This window comes from Thalassophryne amazonica, chromosome 5, assembly GCF_902500255.1.
Source record: "Thalassophryne amazonica chromosome 5, fThaAma1.1, whole genome shotgun sequence".
Taxonomy (NCBI): Eukaryota; Metazoa; Chordata; class Actinopteri; order Batrachoidiformes; family Batrachoididae; genus Thalassophryne; species Thalassophryne amazonica.
In genome coordinates, this window is record NC_047107.1 from 106,120,930 (window position 1) to 106,141,423 (window position 20,494).

The 20,494-nt window shown below is 41.1% G+C and overlaps 1 protein-coding gene across 3 annotated transcripts in view; it reads right to left on the reverse strand.

Moving 5' to 3' along the window:
* Positions 1-20,494, reverse strand: part of zmat4a (zinc finger, matrin-type 4a) — a 376,811-nt gene that overhangs the window by 256,220 nt on the left and 100,097 nt on the right. For all 3 annotated transcript variants that reach the window (XR_004560878.1, XM_034171037.1, XM_034171036.1), the window contains exon 3: positions 281-370. Coding sequence is in view for 2 of the 3 variants with exons in the window: in XM_034171037.1 (XP_034026928.1) it covers positions 281-370 (90 nt within the window). In the remaining variant the exon portion in view is untranslated. The remainder of the gene's footprint in view (positions 1-280; positions 371-20,494) is intronic.

The window sequence follows — 20,494 nt, forward strand, 5'->3', positions numbered from 1 at the left end:
TTTGACTTTACAAGACAGGAAGGTCCTGAAGGGCTGGACAGCCCATAAAAACTTAAGACATCTGCTGTACACCAACTTCAGCTCTGTATCTTTAGCACAATTCATCTAGAAACAAGGTGGTGCTATTAGGTGCTCAATGCTCTCATACAGAGGACAGACAAGAGGTTGAGGTGACACAGAGGAGTCGACGAGCACAATAGCCAATTAAGAGTAAAGGTGCAATGCCAGACGGGGCAGTTGATCGGTTTACTTTTACGAAATGGAAACACACAGCACTCACATTGTCTGTTCTGAGCTTCTTGGCCGGGCAGCCTCCATCCACAGGATGTAGCATGTAATACATCCGCACTTTATTGGCATGTTTCCGACTCTGGAGGAGAGAAAAGCAAAACTGTCATTAGTGAAGCAAATTTAAAGGGACACCCTTTCATAATCATTCAGATACACAACAGTGACCACAAAGTGCAGGGTTCTCCCTCATACTTTATTATTTTAGATTCTTTGTCTTTCTTTGTCTTTCTTGTATAGAGAAACAGCTCATTGTATGATTTACATCATTTTTTGTGTAGTTTGGTTCCATTTACAATTTGGATTCAAACATTTCGCTCCATTGAACGACTCCACTACCTTTTCCTAAACAAGGAAGCTAAATCCAGTCTCCAATGACCATACTTGCGCAGTGCCTATTGTGACTTTTCACTGGAATGAGGAAAGCACAAGTAAATAATTTGTCAGCTGCAACAAATAATGAATGTTTTCTATTTGTTTAGTGAAAGTTGGAATGTTCCATTCAACTCAGTTTTGTCACGGAACATTTAAACTTCTAACTCATGAAAATATTATTATTATTATTATTATTATTACTACTACTACTACACTCGCCAAGGACGTAATAAAATCAGCGGCATTTATTTTTTTATTTGTCTTTGTGTTTTTTATCAGGATTACATCCAAACTACTGCATGGATTTTGACAAAAGTTTCACCAGAGACAGATATTAGGACATGGAAGACTCCACTAAATTTGGGAGATGCTCTGGATCTGGATTGTGGATCAAGATTTCACTTTATATAAGCTTTTAAGGATTACATCAAAACTACTTCACTGATTCTCACCAAATTTGTACCACAGAGAGATATTAGGCCATGGAAGACTCCACTGAATTTTTGAGGTAGTCTGGATCCAGATTCTGAATGAGGAATTCAATTTGTATGCGTCACTTTGCCAGATTTTGAAGATTATGTCAAAGCTACTTAACGGATTTTCACCAAATTTTCACCACACGCTGGTGTTAGGCCTCGGAAGACTCCATTAAGTTTTGGAGGTGATATGGATCTGGATTCTGGTTCAGGGTTTCACTTTGTAGATTGTTAAGGATTACGTCAATACTACTTCACAAATAAGTTGGTTTTACATTCCGATGTAAAACCAAAATCACAAAGACACTATGTTATTTCAGCTTGTGAATTAAAAATCAGATTGCATCATCTTGATCAGTTGGACCATTCTGGATCAGTCTGCAATTACTGCATTGTGTTGTGGAATCCGGATCCAGGTAAAGTCCGGGTCACGATGTGAATCACATATCTTTTATTTTGAGTCCTTGTCAACCCTTGGCGGACGTCAGAAATCTCTGATTGCTCTTGTTAATATTAACTTGGACATTTATACAAAACAAAAACAAATGTTCCAAGGTCAACAAGTGGAATTTGATGGTGGTGTTCATAATCAATTAATAACCAATTAATCATGGCAGCTCTAATCATGACACCCTAATAACTAATATATGGAGTTGGCATTTAAACAACTCAACAGAATCGAACTAATCTCAGCAGGAATTTTGTCCCACAGTAAAGCAGCATGGACATGATATGTGGTAAAGATACAGCAGCTGTGGTAATACACAGTGGCTGTGTGTTTACAGATCATTGCTCTTCTTTTGTTGGACATCAGTGAGATTCTGTGGACATGCCTCTTTACAAAAAAACAACAAAAAAAAAAACAACAATGACCTACATAGCACGCTTGGGGAAGGCATTAGGGGCATTAGGGGAGGTGATGGTCTAGTGGTTCAAATCCCAGCCTGACCGTAAAATCACTAAGGGCCCTTGGGCAAGGTTCTTAAACCCCGAGTTGCTTCTGGTGTGTAGTGGGAACTTTGCATAGCAAGACCCTGACATAGGGGTGAATGTGAGGCATTATTGTAAAGCACTTTGAGCGTCTGATGCAGATGGAAAAGCGCTATATAAATGCAGTCCATTTACCATTTAAGCGAGCCCTCATGTGTGAGACTAAAAAGTATCAAATCAAATCAAATCAATTTTATTTATATAGCGCCAAATCACAACAAACAGTTGCCCCAAGGCGCTTTATATTGTAAGGCAAAGCCATACAATAATTATGATAAAACCCCAACAGTCAAAACGACCTCCTGTGAGCAAGCACTTGGCGACAGTGGGAAGGAAGGAGTAGAGAGACAACACTCACCCAAACCTAATTTGGTTCTCCTGTCTTTATTGTGAAATTGATGCCATTCAGAAACAAAGGCCACATTTGTTTTGAACAGGCAAAATTGTGTGATTCCAAACAAAAAATTAAACTCCCACCAAGAACTAAACACACAGTGTTGCTAAAAGCCCAGAACCTTAACCTCTACATGATGGAACGCTGAACCAAAGGGGATTATCAATTTAATGCAATTTATTTGTACAGCACCAAATCACAACATTTTGCACCCCGAGGAGATTCACAAGAGTAAGATCTAAATTTACCCACCCCCTGAGCAAGCACTTTAGTGACTGTGGTAGGGAAAACCTCCCTTTGGTATTTTTTGATGACAGAACAAAACCTCAAGCAGACTGGACTCAGTGGGATGACCATCTGCTTTGGCCATACAACCAATGACAAAATAAATATAACAAGCATAACAAGGAAATGTCAAAAACCTAGAGAGAATGTTACAGCTAAGAAACCATAGAGCCTAGCAGTCGCAACAACCTGATGACTGATAACAACATACAAACACAATACACATGGTGAGTCAGTGTGTGTTATAGCACTGGTTGGGTAGGATTACTTTGAAAGAATACATGTGGATTACATGTTTTTATGTACATACGTTTGGGTTACTTGTAATCTGATTACTTTTGGATTACATTTCAAAGTAATCCTATCCAATCCTGGTTATAGCACAGGTTGACATCCTCACACTGATATGACAAGTTGGATTAGATACAGCATTTTCATTTTCTGTTTATTTTTTCTGTTTTTGCTGTTAATTTTTATTTTCCCTTCTGTTATTTGAGAGGCTGGTGAAGGCATTAATATATAAATGCTTAATGAATTACATTTCTTGACCACCTTTTGTCCTCATAAGAGAGCAAATACATTGAGGCCCTTTTCAACATGGAAATTCTTACATTTATGGAAAATATTGGAAACAGATTTGTCATTTTCACAAGAGTTCCCTGAGGAAATTTTTACTGAACCATGTTTGCTCTCCTACAACCCCAATTACAATGAAGTTGGGACGCTGCGTAAAATGTAAATAAAAACAGAATACAATGATTTGCAAATCCTCTTCAACCTATATTCAATTGAATACTGTTATGTGTCGGACGCAGCCCGGAGAACCGACCAGCGTTTGAAGGACCCAGTATAAAATAAGCAGAGCACGGTACAAAGGATAACAGAGTTTAATGAACATAACAGTGCTGTGAAAAAATACAAACAAATAAGTGCGCGGTCTGGCGTGGCGGATTTGCGGTGTGCTCCCAGCAGCACAAAACGGTCCGGAGCCAGAACCAGTTCGGACCACTCAAAGGTGTACAAACAGCAAACGCTTCCTGGCTTAATTGCAAATCAGCTTCCCACCCTGCAGGCATAGAACACCCTGTTCACAAAACTCCACTGCAGTGGAAGCTGATTTAAACGACCAACATACAGCTCAATATAATAAAGGTGTGAGGGACACCACATTTACTGACTGTATAAATGTTAGTCACAAAATCTAACGTACCTCAGGAAGTGTGCTGACGAGCGTGAGACCTCACCCCCTCCTCTTTCACAGACCATGCATCAAACCTGGACGTTCTCTGCATCCACTGATGATGAGATGGCTCTTGAGACGACGATCTCACCCGTCTGGTCACAAGGGCGAGTCTCTGGCAAATACACACTGTGTACTCCAGTCTTAAATGCCACCATGTTCCAATCCATGTAGATGCACCACAGCTGTGTGTCCGCAGGTGATCAGGGTGAGGTCCTGATAAACTCAGCTACACAGCCACTCAGTCCCAAATGCAAGCCACCTGGAAGGAAAAACAAAAGACAGAAACAAAAAGGCAGCCAGGCCCCCCCAGCCATACAACAGTACCCCACCCTCACGGGAAGCCTTTGTCCAAACATGTTCACAGTCTGATTAGTCATAAACAAAAAAGACAAACACAAACAACCAAAACACCCCCCCCTGCCCAGGGGACCATCCCATCAAACCCCGGGAAGAGGAGAAAAGAAAAACACAACCCAAACTTAAGCTTACAAATAAAAATGCTAACACCCCCCCCTCCCCAGAGGACCGTTCCATCAAACCCCGGGAAGGGGAGAAAAGAAAAACCCAAACTTCAGCTAGCAAATAAAAACACTAACACCCCCCCCCCCCCCCCCTAACGACATGTAGGGACCAACACCCCCCAGAGGACATCCCGCCAGCTCCAGGAGTAATAACCACAGCCGAGGTCCCTCTGGGATCCAATGTCAGCCACGGGGACTCCCAGCACCTCCCAGAGGACCATTCCATCAACCTCAGGAGACGCCTCCCCTCATGACCAACGGACCCAGCCCCGGCCGTCTATGGCTAGATGGACCCACAGCCCTTTCCCCCCCCCAGAGGACACCACAGTCAAACCCTGAGGGCGGAAACTGGGGGGAAAACAAAAGGAGAAAAAAAAAAACATACAAACAAAACAACCCCAACCCCACCCCCTTGGCGCAGTGGAAACTGGAAGCACGTCCAGTGTCACCAACCGTGACTATACCCCAGAAGCCAACCGGGAGGAGTGGAACAGCGGTTATGGCAGACGGCACAAAACGGCGCCACTCCCCCGACTTCCAAACCAGCCACCAGCTGCGGGTATATCCCACTGCCCCAAACCTCAGCCACGCCGATGGCAGATGGCTCAAAGGCGCGCTGAAGCCGGAGGTGGAACAGGGAATCAACAAACAAAAACACCCCCCCCAGGTGCAGAGGTTACCTGGGAAACGCCCAGCATAACCAAACTGCACCGCTCCAGCAACGCCGACACTACGGCTCACACGGCTGAAGCCAGAGGAGAAGAGAGGGAACAAAAAGAAAATACCCCAAACCCCCCCTCCCCTCCCGGGTGCAGAGGTTACCTGGGAAACGCCCAGCATAACCAAACTGCACCACTCCAGCAACGCCGACTCTACGGCTCACCCGGCTGGAGTCAGAGGAGAAGAGAGGGCATAACAAAAAACAAAACAAAAAAAAAGAAAAAAGAAAAAACAACCCAATTACCCCCCCATGACCCCCCAGGGGACCGTCCCATCAGCCAGGCCGCCCCCAGCTATACAACAGAATACACCACAAAGACAAGATATTTAATGTTCAAATTGATAAACTTTGTTGCCTTTGTGCAAATATTTGCTAATTTTTTAATGGATGCAACATGTTTCAAAAAAGCTGGGACAGTGGTATGTTTACCACTGTGTTACATCACCTTTCCTTCTAACAACACTCAATAAGCGTTTGGGAACTGAGGACACCAACTGTTGAAGATTTGTAGGTGGAATTCTTTCCAATTCTTGCTTCATGTATGACTTCAGTTGTTCTAGTCTAGTACCCGCACTCTTTTACTATGAAGCCACGCTGTCGTAACATGTGCAGAATGTAGCTTGGCATTCTCTTGCTGAAATAAGCAGGGACGTCCCTGAAAAACACGTTGCTTGGATGGCAGCATGTGTTGGATGTACCTTTCAACATTGATGGTGCCATCACAGATGTGTAGTTGCCCATGCCATGGGCACTAACACACCCCCATACCATCACAGATGCTGCCTTTTGAACTTTGCACTGGCAGCAATCTGGATGGTCTTTTTCCTCTTTTGTCCAGAGGACATGACGCCCATGATTTCCAAAAACAATTTGAAATGTGGACTCATCAGACCACAGCACACCTTTCCACTTTGTGTCTGTCCATTTCAAATGAGCTCGGGCACAGAGATGGTGGCAGAATTTCTGGATGTTGTTGATGTATGGCTTTTGCTTTGCATGGTAGAGTTTTAACTTGCACTTGTAGATGCAGCGACAAACTGTGTTAACTGACAATGGTTTTCTTAAGTGTTCCTGAGCCCATGGGGTAAGATCCTTTACACAATCATGTCAGTTTATAATGCAGTGCCGCCTGAGGGATTGAAGGTCACGGGCACTGAATGTTGATTTTCGGCCTTGCCGCTTACATGTAGAAAGTTCTCCGGATTCTCTGAATTTTCTGATTATATTATGGACTGTAGACGATGGAATCCCTAAATTTCTTGCAATTGAACACTGAGAAACATTGTTAAACTGTTGGACTATTTTTTCATGCAGTTGTTCACAAAGTGGTGATCCTCACCCCATCTTTGCTTGTGAACGGCTGAGCCTTTTGGGGATGCTCCTTTTATAACCAATCATGAGCAGTGTTGCCACAGTTACTTTGAAAAAGTAACTTAGTTACTTTACTGATTACTCAATTGTAAAAGTAACTTAGTTACTTTACTGATTACTCAATTGTAAAAGTAACTAAGTTAGATTACTAGTTACTTTTTTAGTTACTTTTCCCAGCTTCCGACAACAACCCTCTGCCACCTCAACATGACAATGATACCTGTTTTGCCAAAACTCACTTTATAGTCACCCTTTCTTGACTTCAATGAAAATAAATACTTGTTTTATAAAAAGTAAAATAAAGACCTCTTTCTTGACCTCATATTTAACTGTTGACAGCACTGTAACAGTAAAACTTGCAATTTCTAGCCTACATTGTTTATAAAGGTAACTATTAAATTCTAACATTTTTCTAACATTTAAATTCTCTCTAAACATTTTACTTGTCGAAATTATTATTATTTTAAGCAATATTAGTTGTAGTAAAAAACGGCTTCAAAATTGCACCTTTAATCTAGGGGTGTTGTGGGGGAGGGGGCACATCCTTGCCCCACGCCCCCATTCCATCTGGATTCGCCCCTGCTTTGGCGTTTGAGCACAAAGAATGGATAACATTTATTTATGCAGAAAACAGGACCAGATTTACAGGTAAGAAAGTTTTATTGCGTTTTCACATCATGTGGTCCTCAGAAAGAGAGTTTAGGTGCATTTGAGTGGAAAATAGTGTTAGTTGTTGACGCGTCGCGGAGGATCAGCTGTTTTTAACGACCAGATACAGAGCAGCTCAGCTCAGAATTCTAAATAAAGGAGGAAAAAAAAGTATAAAAATGTCTTTGTAAAGCTCAGTGCAGGTGTGCTGATCACCGAGCTTTAAGAGGTGAGGACGAGTCGAGCAGCTGCAAAAAAACGCGGATTAAAAGCTCACAGCTCACTTAAAGTGGGCAGTTCAGTCGAACCCCGACCTCCTGCCCACAGACCAAGTTTAATGCTGTTATCGACCCACAATGAAAAATAATAGTAACGCACAGTGACATGGAGAAGTAACTTTAATCTGATTACTGATTTGGAAAGATTAACGCGTTAGATTACTCGTTACTAAAAAAAGTGGTCAGATTAGAGTAACGCGTTACTAAGTAACGCGTTACCGGCATCACTGATCATGAGTGTCCTCAGTTCCTAAACACTTATTGACTGTTGTTTGAAAGAAAGGTGATGTAACACAGTGGTAAACATACCACTGTCCCAGCTTTTTTGAAATGTGTTGCAGGCATCCATTTCAAAATAAGCAAATATTTGGACAAAAACAGTAAAGTTCATCAGTTTGAACATTAAATATCTTGTCTTTGTGGTGTATTCAATTGAATATAGGTTGAAGAGGATTTGCAAATCATTGTATTGTTTTTATTTACATTTTACACAACGTCCCAACTTCATTGGAATTGGGGTTGTACAACTTAAGAGACAAAAGTAAGGTTCTGAATTCAGCTTTATTATTTTCTTCTTTGTGTATTTTGTCCCAGAGTTATTTTAGAGCTTGTCAAAACATAAAAGGAGGCTAATTTGAGTTTTTGTGCATCTTTCTGTTCTCCAGACAAAACTGAGTGATGGAAAGAAGCCATAGTCTCATTTTTGTTTCACACAGACCTCATAGTTGTCCAGGACAAATAAATTAAACATTTTTGCGATTTCAGTTATAATTTTCCCTGCATAATTCAGATGTAATCTTTGTAAGAGAAGGAATTACAGTGCTTTAGATCAGCAGGAATCCCACAAGAATCTGATGTGCATAAATCTGAAACTTGCCTGACAATAATACTTGCCACAGTTCTGGGCCATCTAAAGTGAATCCAGCATCTTATTTCAAATCAACAAAATAAAGTGGAAAATAGTGAGGGGTGTACCCCTAGCCATAGTCAGGGAGTTTGGGTGTCAAATACTGGACAGAAACCCTCAGGCATATTTCTGAGATCGCTGGCTGTGGTGCTGAACTGCTCCCAGTCTCCTTCAGTCAGTGACTCACACTGTGAGTGTCGGACTTCAACTGGGTGTTGTGTTTTTATTTGGCACTCTTGCTTTTGTCTTGTGTTACTTAGTGGGGTACGAATGGGCTGGGTCAAGGGTTAGCTGGGGGCAGTGTGCTGCAAGACTGTCAGAAGCCCACTCTGGACAGTATGGATCAAACTTATAGGTGGCTGTATTTGGGCAACTAGTGTGTGCCAGTAACGAGGTGAGAGGGGGTACCTGGGAGTGTCCCTTCCTTCCAGAACTGGGACATGTGGAGTCTACATGGGATCTGTTGGATCTGGATGGTGCCTATGGGCTGGAGCAATCATAAAAAAAACTGTAAATGTACTCTTCAGTGATTGATCTGGCATTAATACACACACTGACTTGCCAATTGCAGTTTATAACACTGGGACTCTGTTCTTCACCTTTTGGCTGTCTTTTGAGCAGTCAATCATTGTGAGCACTGGATTCTGTATGTTTATGGTTGCTTAGGGGTTACAACAACCCTGCCACAGGTTCAAGACAAAATTTGGTGTCTGCAAAAAATTCTCATGACTGTGGCATTAAAAATTGGTATTGGCCCTTGGGCCAGGTCCTTAATCCCAGATTTGCTCCCGGTGTGTAGTTAGCATCCTGCATGGCACCACCTGTGTGAATGGGTGAATACAAGTCATCACTGTAAAGCACTTTGAGCTTCTGATTCAGGTGGAAAAGAGCCATATGAATGCAGACCATTTCCCTTACCAAAAAGTAGTACATACAAGTATGTTTCAAGTATACTTCCAGTTTACTTTTTATATACTTATCAGTACTATTTTTTGGTAAGGGTTATTTAAAAGAAGGCAGTCTTTTAAATTAGTTTGACATAAGCATGACTGTCCCACAACAACTAGAAGCACTCAGAGAGCGCAAACCTCCGCCAAGGCCATAGGGTCACTGACGTCACATGGAATACCCTTTGGCTTATTCCACATCGTTTCACGCATCTACCGTCATGTTTCAAATTCAGTGGATAACCCTCTGGGGTCCAAGGGCATTTTTTGGACAGTTCACTCGCCTGGCATAAATGTTTTATTATTGCTGTTAACAGCTCTCCCTGCATCCCACAATCAAGTGTTATGTCTCTTTTTTCAGGACAACCTGTACTTTCAAAATATATATGCTATAGTTGTGTGTTATAAGTATAATAAAGGTTTACTATCAGAAATAAGAAAGGAAAAAATAAAGCGAAAAATAATTTTCCACACAACTGTTTTGACACTTTATAAAGGTAATTTGGGCTCTTGTGTGAAAGACTGTACAACAAAAAGTTTCAAACAATAAACACAAACGCACATTTTGAACAATATATACAAAATGGTCTATGCATTGTGTTTGTCTTCATCTCAAAGCAATTTCTGTCTGCTATTACACAAAGGTCACATCACAAACTTCTACTATGATGCTGACTGTGTGTTTGTTCTCTCCTGCTCTGAAAGCAACATTCACACTTCGAGGCTCATTCAGTTTGAGGAGCGGCCCCTACCCCCTCGCTCCATTGATATGGTAAACAGTGCTTTACACCGGAGAGAGAGAGAACTTGCCACAGGCTTATCCAGTAACATTCACAGGAAAACTAGTCGAGCAATCCTGATACTCACACACTGTTTGAGCATGTGAGATTGTATGAGATGCTCTCCATCTGCTCACTTTCACTTTGCTTGATTAGGCACTCCAAGGTGCCTAATTAGGCGCACTGGAGCAGCCAGGGGGCTATTCAAACGGGCCAACTAGTAACACATCACTCCTAAAAACAGTCTTTGGTGTGACACATGAGATGAATCTGCCCTACGATTGGATTTTGGAAAACCATGTGAAGGTGAACCAATTCCGATTGGACACTCACATTGCCCACGTCATCACACAGCTTCTATGAGGAGTACAAAGATGGTGGACGGTGGCTCGAAAGTCTGCGGACTTAACTTTTCAGCAAAAAAAAAGTAAGTTTTTAATCTCATATCATTAAAAAGCTATTTATAATTTAGTAAAGCTTGGTCTCAGCAGTCATATACGACAGTGTCGGCCCCAGAGGGTTAAACCCTTAGAGCTTCAGCAAATGTATTTATAAAGAGAAACTGCATGAACTACACATTTTTTTTTATTTTCTAATAGCAAGTTTATTCAATGAGGAGAAACAAATGCTAAATTATTTTTGTTCAGCCTTTGTGACCCGTCTTCATGAAGTTAGATGCAAAAATGTTGAAATTGGCCCTATCTTGAAATGATAAAGAATCCTTAAAAAAAAAAATACTGGATCCGGATTGTGTTCCAGATCATTACTAAAATTGAATGACTTCTAAGTTAGGCCAAGATACACCCCTGGTAAAAATTTCATTGAAATCTGTTGAGGATTTTTTTGAGTAACCCTGCTAACAAACCAAACAGCCAACCAACCAACCAACAAACAAACTGACGTGACCGAAAACATAACCTCCTTGGCAGAGGTAATGATGTAACTATCATGTATATGTTGTGCCATGGTGCCTTTGCCATGTCGCAAAACAGTCATATATAGTACCGGTCAAAAATTTGGACACACTTTCCCATTCAACTGAATAGTGTGTCTAAAATTTTGAATGGTACTGTATATATGACTGCAACTTCAGTTTTTGCCAAAAGATTAGGGACTGTATTCATTGCCCTCATTGGATGGTATTTGTAGGACTCGCTGCCTTCACCGAGCAAGCAGTATTCTGCAGGACAGAACACACCCCTCACACCACCTTTTCTCTTTGCTTCCATCTGGCAGGCGTTATCGGGTCTTCAAAGCCCACCACAAGGCTAAAAAAACAGCTTCTTTCCTAGAGTCATTACAGAACTGAATAGACATGCCCAAGCTCCAGTAAGAAAAACTGCATTATTCTAATTAGAACAAGGGGGGACATATGCAATATTTGTTTTGAACTATTTTAACTTTTTAGGTATATTTATTAATGTTGCATTGTTTTTTTTGTTTTTTTTTTGTTTTTTTTTTTTTTTTTGCTATTTAAGGGTTTTTATTAAAGTTGGTTATTTTAAATGTTAATTGATGTTTTAGAGGGATATCTGCAATATGGGACATGTGCAGTATGGGACAATGACAATGTGGGATTAGTGCAATATGAGTTATGTTTGTTGGGGACAGTGCAATATATGACAAATGTCTAACTGGAATTGTGTAATTTAGAGGTCTCTGAGCTCGCATCGCCACATCCCCCACCAAATCTCCTGATGTTCTTAATATTTATTGAAGTATGTGTGTGGGTAAGTTAGTGTGATATGGGCATTGTTTTTGAGGATGCACAAGCAAATTTCGTTCTGCTGATTTGCTGTACAATGACAATAAAGGTTATTCTGATTCTAATTCTGATTCTTCAGGGACCTTTAATGGAGACTGGCAGCAACTTGTGCTTAGGTTAGTTTTGCTTTGTTTTTGTTTTTTTGTTTTGTTTTTTTGTGAAAGCAGATGGTCACCCCATTGAGTCTGGTCTCACTTAGATTTCTTCAAATAATGAAAAAACACCTGAGTGAGTTTTTACTTAAACAGAGTGCATTTATATAGCACTTTTCCATCTGCATCAGAAACTCAAAACACTTTACAATTATGCCTCACATTCACCCATTCACACAGACACCAATGACAGAGTGCTGCCATACAAGGTGCCCAGGAACAAGGGGATTAAGGACCTTGCCCAAGGGCCCTTAGTGATCTTCCAGTCTGGCTGGGTATTGAACAGAGGATCCTCTTGTCTGAAGCCCAACACTTAACCATTCGACCATCACTTCCCCTTCTTTCCTTACCTTCTAATTTTGTACGACCAGTAGTAAAGTTGTGAAAAGAAATATAAATATATTAGTTAACCTGACAAACGTGAAAGCAGTAATGTTAAATCATTGGTCTGTCAAGAAAATAATAGGTTTGAACTGTATTTCGTGTCTGTCAGGAGGATTCTGAGTAGTTGCTGAACAAAAGTGAAATCATACACAGCAATATCCAAACACGTCACTCAAGTGTGAATGAAATTCAAATCTGGTTCCACTGTTCAACAAACATTATGTGCTGTTATCTGATGACACCTGCTTTCCACTAATGACACCACACAGTTGTTCTCTCATTAGGTGTGCATATCAAAGGTCTGCAACACACCAGTTCAAAGTTGGGTGAACTTTGAGTGTGGCAGTGACCTGAAAAATCTGAAGGAAGCCAAACTTTGGGAGTCATCTGCCAGCTCCAAACACACAATTATGTAACCACCAAACTCAGTGGCCCACCCACGGCATATTATGTAAAAGCAGCTTTAGTCAATATGTGTGTGGTTTGTGGTGCGTGGTTTGACAATTTTGTGTGGACAGGCAAAGATTTCTAAAGCAAATCAAAGGACAAATTCTGACAAAATGCCACGACATTCAAATCTATCTGAACAACATCCTGTTAATATTCAAATGTCTCCACATGGGAAAAAAAATAAGTAGTAACAGCAGGAAAGCAAAGAATCCAAAAAAGCAACACCTGAAGACACTATCTGATAATGTAATTTGACTACCTCTCTACATGTTTAATGAATAAATGTGGTGAAGGCCAAATAAATTTGAATGGGGATGGGAATCCAGTGGTCTACTGTTGAATATTGTTCATAAAATCTAATAATGAACATCACAAAGTGTGTTATTTCATCTTATTTGAGTGTATTTGCACACAAATTGGGTGAAAGGTAGAGAGTGATGTGGTTACTTAAGTCACCAAAAGGAGGCCGCTGCTCACCTCTTCGTTGCTCATCATTTTGTTTATAATTGAGCAAATCAAAGGGATGTGTTACAGCTCCCACACTAGTCAATGATTGCATGACCTGGGTGTTGGGTAGGATTGTATAAACCTGAGCCCGTATACGCAAAGCGACTCAAAGTCCTCTGAAAGAGTCCTAACTTAGCCTAAAAATTTCCTGGCAAGGAATCTTAGCCTAAGATTGAGCCAGCAGGTGTCTGAGAGCAAGTCTGAGCAAGGAGTGGACAGAAACCCCTATCTTTGCGAGGAAGCGAGGTTGACCCCATTGCTAGGTATGACACTGTCCTGTAAGAGCTGTGATTGGTTGTTACGGAAAGGGGAGGAGAAATAAAAAACAAATGCACTCCGCCCTCCTAGTTATGAATGAACAGTGAAATCAATCAATCATATAACATGAACTTCATTACGATGTGTAATCATGACGATAACTTTTTATGATGATGAAACACAGCAAAATTAAATGAATTGATACAGAGCTTGTAAATGTTTGAATGTACCTCATTCACATGCCGATTATCTATATATTAAAAGTGTGCATGTGTGCGTGCGTGTTTATTTACTATGTTCATTTACTATGTACATAATGTAATTGTAAATACGTTAAAAATACATACATGACACAAAAAATGAAAACACTTATTTCCATTGTGGTCTATTTAAAATCAAATGACAAAATAGAAGTAATAATAAAAGAAAATAATATTAATACAGATAATAACAATTGTAAAAAATAATGATAATAATAACAGTGTGTATATGATAACAAGAACCTAAACAATTTAGAAATACATTAAAACAGTAAATTAACATAAAATAATTACATAGATCAAGTGGGTAGCATGTTACTGACTCACTGTCATCCAACATACGGAGAATATCTCTGCTTCCTCTCTGTCTTTTCTGCCATTTTCTCTGCTGAAGACACTCTTATGCTGCGTTCACACCGGGCACGATCAGAAGCTACAAATTCGCAGGGGACGCGTGGCGATGGACGCGTCTCCTTCGCCCGTTGTGTCGCTCTGCTTTTGCTGCGAAAATTCACCTCGGTGTGTCATCAAATAGGAGGAGCTTCCATTCCGCTCGCCGGCTCCGGTTGTCAGTCAAGTTAACATGACACGGAGCGAGTTGTTGTGGAAAGCTGACAAACGTCATGAGACATTCCCAATTCAGGGAGTATCATTATTTGCTGCAGGAGCTGCGTCTGGATGATGGCCGCTTTCAAGGGTCCTTCTGCCTCTGCAGGACCCAGTTTGAGGACCTCCTGTCCCGTTCACCCTCGCACATGTAAACAATAAAAAAAAAAGAAAAAAAAGAAAAAGAAACTCTGCTGCTTGCTGCGGGGCTGCTCCTCGCTCTTCCCCCAAAAACTCTGTCATAATTGTGTTTAGAAACCAGTCACTATTTGCTTTATTATACATCTGTGTAGGTAATAAGTAAAATAATCTCCATGGACGATTCGCTCACGCGTGCACGTAAAAGAAAAAGAAAAAGAAGCTCCGCTACCTGCTGCTGTGGGGCTGCTGCTCGCTCCAAAAACTCTGTCATAATTATGAAATAAAGGACAAAAGAGACATAAGTCCTGCTCACAGGCTGCTACCAGATACAGGACATGTTCACATCTTCAGTCAAACTCCAGACATCTCCATGTCACTACATATTCAGTCCCTGATTGGTCATCGTGGCGCGACGAGACGAAAAAGTTCAGATTTTTCAACTTGGGGAGGAGGGCAACGCGACGTGATGTGACGCAATATCGCACCACAAACGTGCCAATCGCTCAAAATCGCGTCGCTTCATTCGCGTCCATCGTGTCGCGCAACCTATCGCTGCTGTCGCTCACGTCGCGCCCGGTGTGAACACAGCTTAAGGCTTCTTAAATGTCCTCCTCCCTCCTCTTACCAGTTTGGCACCTTAGGAGCTCTCTTAAGGCCTAAGTCGATTCATGGACAACTTTCATCTTACCAAGGGAAAATTCTAAGAAATGTCTAAGTATTCGAGGAATTCTAAGATTTTTCTTAGAATAACGTCACTAGGAGCTATTTTTAGCCTTAGGCTGCTTCGTGGATACGGGCTCAGTGGTTTACGTGCCTTTGTTGGCACAGATGGTTTTACTGACTTTGAGGACAATGCTGTGATTTGTGCAGAATCTGGATACCAGTCAATGCACTGCCCTGGATCAAGACAAAGACCCAAGCTTTCCTGAACTCAGCCATTAGACGTGTATGTGTATGTGGCGAGAGTACCGAACTTATAGAGACATTCACTTATCTCAGTATTACGTATTACTTCTTTTTTGTCAGGTCCATCTTTGGCCCCCTGCTTTTCTCCCTTGGGCACATATTGTGGCATTTTGGGCTTACCTTTCACTGCTATGCTGATGATACTCAGTTATACATGCCGAACTGCTGGTAATCTCATTCACATAAAATCCTTAGAAGATTGCCTTGCATCAGTGAGAAGTTGGATGTCTATAAACTTCCTACTTTTAAACTGTGATAAGACAAAATGATGGTTCTTGGTCCAGTGAGACATCGGCATCAATTTGACCAACTAACGCTTAGTGTGTCATACATCACACTGACCAAGTGAGGGTGAGGACCCTTGGGGTAATTTTTGATCCTACAATGTCCTTTGTCCTCACCATTAGAAATATTACGGGGACTGCTGTCTTCCACCTGCGAAATATAGCGAAGATTCGTCCCATCCTGTCTATGGCTGATGCTGAGACCCTGATCCATGCATTTATCTCTTCTAGATTGTACTGCTGCATATTCTATTTTCTGGATTACAGCAGTCCAGCATTACGGCTCTCCAATTGGTTCAAAATGCTGCAGCCAGACTTCTGACACGAAGCAGAAACTTCAACCACATTACACCCATTTTGGCATCTCTTCACTGGCTTCCTGTCCCAGTGAGGTCAGATTTTAAGGTTCTGCTACTAGCCTATAAAATTGTTCACAGACTTAGCTCACCTAATTAAACCTTAAGTACTGGCCCGGGCTTTGCGTTCTCAGGGTGCAGGGCTACTTTGTATCCCTAGGGTGAATAAGAAGTCTGCGGGTCACAGAGCTTTCTCTTATCGTGCCCCTGTTCTGTGGAATGATCTCCCTGCCTCAATGAAACAGTCAGATTCTGTGGAGACTTTCAAGTGCAAACTTAAGACGCACCTATTTTCCCCTTTGTATGGCTAGCATACTGGCATAGTATAGTTCTACACTTTTTACTCTTAATACATTTTATTAGGAAATGGACTGTGCCGTGGCCTCAACTTTACCTAAATTCTGGGTCTTTTAGTGAAGCTCAGGGCTAGTGGCCGGCGATCACCTTAGTATTTCCCGTTTTTCTTGTAGTTTAATGTTAGCAAATTATACTGTATTTCTTGTCTTTCTGATGCTTGATTCTGTTTTTTCTCTCTGTCTAAAAGGTGCAGCTCCATCCAGAGATGGGTGTGGTATTTGTGCTGGTGACCCTCCTGTCCTGTGCACCAACAACATTTCCTGTATATTCGTTTTGTGAATTGTTTTGTAATTTGTGTCTGTGGCATGGCCCAAGCAGAGGGTCACCCCTTTGAGTCTGGTCTGCTTGAAGTTTCTTCCTCAGAGGGAGCATTTCCTTACCACTGTTGCTCTGGGGGTTAGTAAGGTTAGACCTTACTTGTGTGAAGCGCCTTGAGTCAACTCTGTTGTGATTTGGCGCTAAATACATGAAAAAAAAAAATTGAAAAAATTTAAATTGAGTCTTTTAGGGGGATCCTTGGGTACAGCTGGAATGGCTTTGTGTTAAATGAACAGTTAACTGACGAGACTAAGATGAGGAGTATCACTTGCATTGTGAAGGAGTGTCAGCTATGAAATTTTGGCTATGTGGTGAGTTTCTCTGTGCATGACCCAGAAGGTACAGTTGTGCTCAAATGTTTACATACCCTGGCAGAATTTTTGGTTTTGTGGCCATTTTTTCAGAGAATATGAACTATAACACAAAAAAGGTTATCACTCATGGTTAGTGGTTGGGTGAAGCCATTTATTGTCAAACAACTGTCTTTGCTCTTTTTAAATCATAATGACAACAGAAACTACCCAAATGTCTTGGACTTTATTTACATCAACTACAAATAAATACAAACAGTATGACACTCTATGGTAAATCTGCATGGAGTAGACAGTTCTCAAAAACTGAGTGACTGTGCAAGAAGGAGAAGAGTGAGGAAAGCCACCAATGAAAGCCAACAAGTAAACTTTTGAGCACAACTGTATGTGCCTCAATGGTGAAGACCAAGGACATGGCCATGCTTCATCTGGCTGCAGCAGATACATGGTTACTTTTGAGAGGTTGGGATGGACCAGTTGTCTGACTGGGTGGTTACCATCTAGGACCCAAGGCAGTTCTGTGGTGTGGTGGATACGACAACGTGGGGCACCAATACGTGCTCCTAAACTATACCTGACATTGACTAAACACTGAAAATCTACACTACAAGAACATCTTGACTGCTTCTTCTTATCACTACTGTGTTGGTACACAGAGGCAAAATAAATAAATTGTGTTACTGTCCAACTACTTATGGCTCTGTTTATAGTCTTACAAATAAAGAACACAGTGGTTTGGTCAGGAACTACAAAAAGCCTAAAAGAAGACTATGGATAACAAGTAAGGATAACAGAACAATTTGCCATGATAATGTCTTTCACATCAGTGAACCCTCTGCAGCCACTGAATGTAACTTTTGTTTTTCCTGAAGGCAAATCTGGTCTAATGGCTTACAGCACTATTGATATATATTTCTTTTCCAAAACCACCATCTCCAGTAAACAGATTTAAATTGCACTAATAGAATTGTGATGAAAAATGAACACGATAACTGCCTTGCTTCAAAGGTTCGGTTAACTCCACCTTGTGCTATTAATGCAAAAGGCCAAGAGATATTGAATCAAGTTGAATGATATCAATCAGCAGCAGAGCAAAGACCATTCATTCAGTAGAGCACCTTCAGTGATTCATTATTTTCAGTCTCCTGAGTTAACCTTTGCTTTTGCACACTGCTCTTTCAAAGATTTTCTTTGGTCTGTGGTAACTCGCCACAATGAAGTCCCATTAAAGATTGGGGATGACTGTCAAATGAAGTGAAAGCTGCTGCTCCCTGACAATGAATTCAATTAATTGATAATTAATAGGTTCACGGAAGGAGAAGCAGGAGTCTTCTTACCACCAGCTCATCAATCCAAATGGATCAGATAGCACAGACAAAATACCAAAAAGAACGTGTGTAGAAGGGCAGAGAGTTTCACTGAAAATAACTGCTCGTTGCAAGTAAAGCTTCAAAAGTCAACAAATACTATACAGGAGGACAAACACAGGCCAGGAGAGGCACATGGGTCAGAATTATTGGTACTCTGAGTCCTAGAGTAAAGGAGGTAAAATGTGTTAAAAATCTAACTACACTATACTACTTAAAAATCTAAAAATCTAATCTAATATCTAATAAAATGTCAACATTTAGGCTGCATGGTGGATTAGTAATTAGCAATTTTAATGTATTTAGGTTATATAGCGCCTAATCACAATAAAGCTGCCTCAACGCGATTCACACAAGTAAGGTCTAACCTTACAACCCCTAGAGCAAACACACAGGTGACAGTGGTAAGAAAAAAACTCCCTCTGATGATATTGAGGAAGAAACCTCAAGCAAACCAGACTCAAAGGGGTGACCCTCTGCTTAGGCCATTCAATCAAAAAGATTTACAATACAGAACACAACACAACAATTGACGAGAGTCCATGCAGGCATCCAGTTAGCACTGCTATCTCATAGCTAGAAGGTCCCAGGTTTGATTCTGACCTGGTCCTTTGTGTGGACTTTGCATGTTCTGGCTGTGTTTCCATGGATTCCCTTTAGGTGCTCCGCCTTCAATTCTACTTCCAATGATATGAAGGTTAGTTGAACTGGAAATGTTAAATCACCCGTAGGTGTGAGTGTGAATTTCTTTGTCCGTTTATATGTGTCGGCCCTGTGATAGACTGGCGGCCTGCCTCTAGCCCTATCACTGCCTTTTATATACAGAAAGTCCTTCTCTTTTCCACCACACCATGAAGCTGTGACTGGTGATGGAACAGCCAAATTGGATTTTGCTTAGCTTCTCCAAACACAATCACAGAAGCCAATAATAGAAGGATTGCATGTGTCAGTGCGCATACCCGGAGGTACCCCCATGCAATACATCAAGGAATAGTCTGTATACCTACAGACAGCATTTGTGGATGTAAACAAAGAGCCATGCAGTACTTTTAAACCAATTTTGGACCCAGAAGATGTACCTGAAGCTGTTATTAACTCACCGTTTGAGGCAGCAAAAATAGCGGAACTAAAAAGATGGTTAAAGTGCAGAATTGCAAGTTTAAAAGGCAAGAAAAAGGATCTGATAGAGGTAAGTTCTGACTAACTTGTTTCTACGACCTTGTGAGCTATGAGGAAAATTGCACATATTTAAAGGTCATATATCAATCCTTCATAAAATGCTTAATATTTGCCTTTTTTACATGGGGAAAAAAGTGTTGTAATGGAGATAATCTTGGCTGCACTTCTATGACATCATTCAGATCAGGGACTCTGAATGTCCGGAGAGAGAATGCAAGAAATCAAGCAAGAAAGAAACAGTTGTTTCTGCACTATAAAGTGGCAGGAGAAAGCTGCTCTGGGCAAAATGAGGGGAGATTTCGGGAGGGAATAACTAAGATACACGTCAAATGGCAGCTGCGATTTTGCCATAAGTTGTTGACAAAAATACTATATTGGTGGTTTTGATGGAAGTGGTTTGACAGGAAAAACTGTTGGTGTGTCTACATCGTAGGTTTTCTTGCTGCTGCAGACTCAGTGGGCTGACATCGTCTTGAACGGACGAAACATCCTCTTATTTCCAGTCCTTCCAATATTGGGAATCCACTTGTTTCTTATGGCCCCTTCACACATAGTGCGAAGTTTGTACGGCATTTGGACGAAACGGCACAATGTTTCGTGGTTTGCTCAT